Source organism: Penaeus monodon, chromosome 21 (assembly GCF_015228065.2).
Source record: "Penaeus monodon isolate SGIC_2016 chromosome 21, NSTDA_Pmon_1, whole genome shotgun sequence".
Taxonomy (NCBI): Eukaryota; Metazoa; Arthropoda; class Malacostraca; order Decapoda; family Penaeidae; genus Penaeus; species Penaeus monodon.
Genome location: NC_051406.1, coordinates 45,942,367 through 45,946,678, shown reverse-complemented (window position 1 = coordinate 45,946,678; position 4,312 = coordinate 45,942,367). Strand labels below are relative to the sequence as shown.

General features: G+C 43.4%; 2 protein-coding genes across 3 annotated transcripts in view; one reads left to right on the top strand and one right to left on the bottom strand.

Moving 5' to 3' along the window:
* The window catches only part of LOC119586541 (band 4.1-like protein 5), a gene marked incomplete at its 3' end in the record, with an annotated part of 70,246 nt that extends 67,486 nt beyond the window's left edge, over positions 1–2,760 (bottom strand). For both annotated transcript variants that reach the window (XM_037935296.1, XM_037935297.1), the window contains 1 exon segment: positions 2,445–2,760. In XM_037935296.1, coding sequence (XP_037791224.1) covers positions 2,445–2,600 — 156 coding nt within the window.
* Positions 2,761–3,110: 350 nt separating this feature from the next.
* The window catches only part of LOC119586542 (DNA mismatch repair protein Mlh1-like), a gene marked incomplete in the record, with an annotated part of 7,929 nt that continues 6,727 nt past the window's right edge, over positions 3,111–4,312 (top strand). Inside the window, 1 exon segment of the mRNA XM_037935298.1 lies at positions 3,111–3,362. Coding sequence (XP_037791226.1) covers positions 3,253–3,362 — 110 coding nt within the window.

Here is a 4,312-nt window from a genome sequence, read left to right as displayed (position 1 = left end):
GCAATATTTGGTTACTGTGTAGTGTGTGTTTTCAACGCATTGTGGTTTAAAACCCATCTAGGTCACAGAACACAGTGCATTGCAGTTACCATAGATAAGAGGCCGATAATGAGCTGTAAGTCAGTGAGCAATGTGACGGCAGGCACCACTGACTAATTATCGCATTCCTGGATTGCTTTTAAACTGCAAACAAAACACTGACCTTTTTCATTCGGCCACATGAGCTTGGTTAAAATGAACACATCACTGTGACTGCCACATTAACAGTACACAACTTTCAATAAGTATGAGGTACCGTCTCCACAAATGGTCTGCATTGCCATTTACGTCCTTTTTAAGCTGCATGTTTCCACCCCGCCCTCCCATTCATGAGTAGATTCTGAGCTGCTCAGAAAACAGTGAGAGCGTGGATAGCTTCTTATGTTTCCAAAATTAATTTCGAAGCAAGTGCACTGAAATAGTTTTTTTATTATCTATACATAAATGTTTAATTTATAAGCTAACAGTCAAATCTACATCATAAGTAAACTTGAGCAGTGTTTGACAACATAAATTCCAAACCAATCCATGAATGTAGCTATCCCAACTGTCACGGGTACGTAAAAGGTGAAGCCACTGACGAGTGGTCAACGCGTCGTTAATGGCAATCCACAAACAATAGTCAGATTGCCAATGGAACAATCGGCGGGGTTTCTATATACCATAGGTTTCCAATTCATACGAAGAGTAACTTTGTGTGCGGTGCCATGTATTCGGCCTCAACCGAATACATAAACTTCTATCTTTCTTCTTCAAGCTCCGTCTTCGGGGTTGTCCAAATCCCCTCGTGACTGATACTATTAAAAGGGCAAACGCAATAAGCATCACAACATAGAACAATGACATCTCGCACCTATGGCTTTTCCTTCGCAAGTTGATAAGAAAGTTGTGCAATACTAATACTTTGGTATGTACTTGCATAATGACCGCACTAAGATTGGGAAATCTAATTACAGTGTTATAAATAGTGGGAATAAATATAATCATTGATATCCTGATTTTTATGCGCAGGTTAAGAATACCCTCAGAACTGAAGAAAATAGATCGCGACAAATACCGCGAGGAGATAGTGCACGCCGATCGGGAAATAGACCGACAGGAGGGGTCCCGAGGGGCGCAGCCCCGGGTCTGGAAGTTTTGGCTTCATGCGCCGATGTTTAAGGATTCCCAGGCGCGACTAGACTAACTGGGACTCCGTCTCTGATGTGCCATCACTTCGTAAACATTATCTTTGAGCTCAAACATATTTGCTGATCAAACAAATTAAGGTGAACAGCAACCCCAACAGAAGTCAGCGAGGCAGTGTACAGCCAGACTAAATAGCTGATCCCCAAATTTATTGATTCAAATTTATCCTATGTATTTCCCTCGATATTAGATATTAATTTCCGCAAAATTGTTTGCCAAAACAGCAAAACATTTCAAGATTAGTACTAAGAGGACTCTCACTGTCCAACCCTCGAGATCTGCTTACATAATCTGCAGTAAAACGTTATGGTTGGGAATCGTTCGGGCGAAATCTAACGAGCTCCTTCCCAAGGTCTATATAAGTATAGTATAAGTACTTATATAAACCTTGTACCTTCCAGCTCACCCTCTCGAGTCCGCGGCACACGACTGCGCCTTGGTAGCCCGCCGCCCCAACCGCTGGGGTTGGAGCAGCTCCTGCTGGGGGCGTGTCGGGCATGGGCTCAGCTGGGCTTGGCTCCTGGCCGGACTGCCTCCTCTGGGTCATTCGTGCCCGGATGGCGTTCCCTTCGGAACAGCATTTCCTTTATGCGCCGTTTATTACTTGTCTTCTTCGTTACAGTTCTAGGTTATGGGGTTACTTGTATGGTCTGCCTTACACCGTAATAACGACGTTAGATCTTCACCATCGAAACGCATCACAGCCCTTGCTTTATTAATTTATTCATAACCATTCATTTTTTCTGCTTCGGCAACAATGAACTCTGTTCGTGTTGGGTGAGCAGAAAGACATAAGATGTGGATTCTATATAGAAATTTAAAAGAAAATGCACCGAGACGCACTCTCCCGACCGCGAACGTGTCCTCGGAGCACAAATGGTGAATTTGAAATGTCGGTTTGCGTTGATCCCTGGCAAGAGCGAGCCGCCGAGCCTCGGCCACGAAGCGCGAGGCAGGTGAAAGCTCACGGATCGCGCCCCAAGCCTGGAATTCCGCCGAAGGTGCGCCTCGCAGAGTGCGGCAGGAATGGCAACGGACGGGTTATGAGGCCGAGTCGCGGCCGTCCGTTCGGTGGGGGGGGGGGGGCCACAGGTGAGCTGACCCGAGGCCCCGATGCCCACCTGGACCGCTTCCCGAACTCGGGTCGTCTTTCGTGAATGTGGCGACACTCTTCGCGCCTTTTCACCGCTATAAGCGTGGTAAACTGAGTTACTTACCGGTAAGTCGAAGGAGAGGTTGCTGTCATCGAGGAGCATGACCTTGCAGGGGAGAATATGCTTGGGCTTGGGAGGCGCGCCCGCCGCCCGCCCGTCGTCCACAGTTTTGTACTTCTGGGCATTGCGCCCGACTCTTTTGCTAAAGAACCGCAGCATGCTGGTAATTATCTCCACGCGTCAACACTAAACATTATATTTTTTCGCACACAATTGCAAAGGCACCTCATGGACGAATGCACATTACACGAGCGCTTCCCTCAGGTCAACACACACACTCACCCGACAACATCATCTTTGAAACTGAGTCCGCAGGGCGAGCGTGCGCAGAGGCCGCGCGCACCCACCTGCGCAGGGCTGCCAACAGTCCTTGCAGGTAACTTCAAAATCCGAATATATCAATGCATGTGAAATTATGTACTGTGATGGCCATAATACAGGATTTTGTATTACTGCAGTGTATGTTTTGCATGGAAGGATAATACCTTCCATGACTGGTACTTCTGTATATCATTTCCGAAATACCAACTTTTCTTGAAGAGAATGTGCAATAAAAGTGATTATGGACAAACAAATAAAGTTTGGGTAATATTTTCCGACATACAGAAAATAATTTCTTGAACATGAGAAATTCACGTAGGAAAATCACTTTGTAAGTTATTCTTCGTCCGATTAAAATATTTGCGCTGGTATCCCTGTAGCGCGGGACTCTTCTTCAAAACAAACAATTCGCTGCGAAATACTTTTCGTTGTCACTTATTTACGTAAGACAAGCATAGCATTTATTTCGTAGTTCGGATCAGCTACAGATATGGAACCCGGTAGGATTCGGAAGTTAGATGAGACCGTGGTAAATCGCATAGCAGCTGGAGAGGTTGTCCAAAGGCCTGCGAATGCCTTGAAGGAAATGATCGAAAACAGGTAGGTGTTTTTGCCAAAGTAATTCATCATGTTGAAGTGCTGGGGGCATACTGCTTCTAAATAAACTCGCTAGCAAAGAAGCTCTTTTTTAGAATAACAGCTAAGGAAATCATTCTGACTACTTCATTAGTTTTTTCTATGAGTGGATTCATCAAGTCTTACCTAGCAATTGCACTGAAATTGGTGTACATAATTCATTGGGAAACTGGTAAAAATTCTCAAGAGAATGCTTTAATTCTTGAACGTAAAACCAGATCCACCTGAGGTGATATATCATGCAATTGTCATGGATTCTACACTATTGGTACTCTGGCAAAATCAACAGACCTCCACCACTTATTTTAACAAGATAAAGCTTTGGTAGAATATATATGTGGGAGGTTTGTTGGTATTTTGCCAGAGTGCCACAGTTGTATGGGTTATGACAAGCATTATGGGAGTGTCTTTCATGAGCAGTTTGTCATTTAAATAGAATTTGTGCATATTGTTTTTTTTTGTTTTTTTTATATAGTTAATGAGCTCTACTATACCTTTATCAGTTACACCGAACAAGGAATGTTTTCTGCCAGAAAAGGAAACTTAGTTGTCCAGAAGCTAGACATGAAAAGTTTATTCTGAATCAGTCCAAATATAGCCTTTAAAAAGAAAATACAGGAAGTCAAATGCATTTGTGAAAAGGAGATTCTATAACTTTAGCTACATCACATCATGCTTTCAAGTCGGGGTGAAAGTACAATCCATTCAGGAAAATAGAGTTTTAAAATATTTCTTATTAAAATCCCATTGTCATAGAGGGCCATTACCTGCAAGGTTTGTGTGTTAGATGTAGCTGAAGATATACTGGTAAGCAATACTGCATTCTTCAATGAATGAGATCTGCAGTTATATCAGCAGTATAGAGATTAGATTAAACAGAATATCAACCACAGGCAAACTTTGTCAGCTGTAGT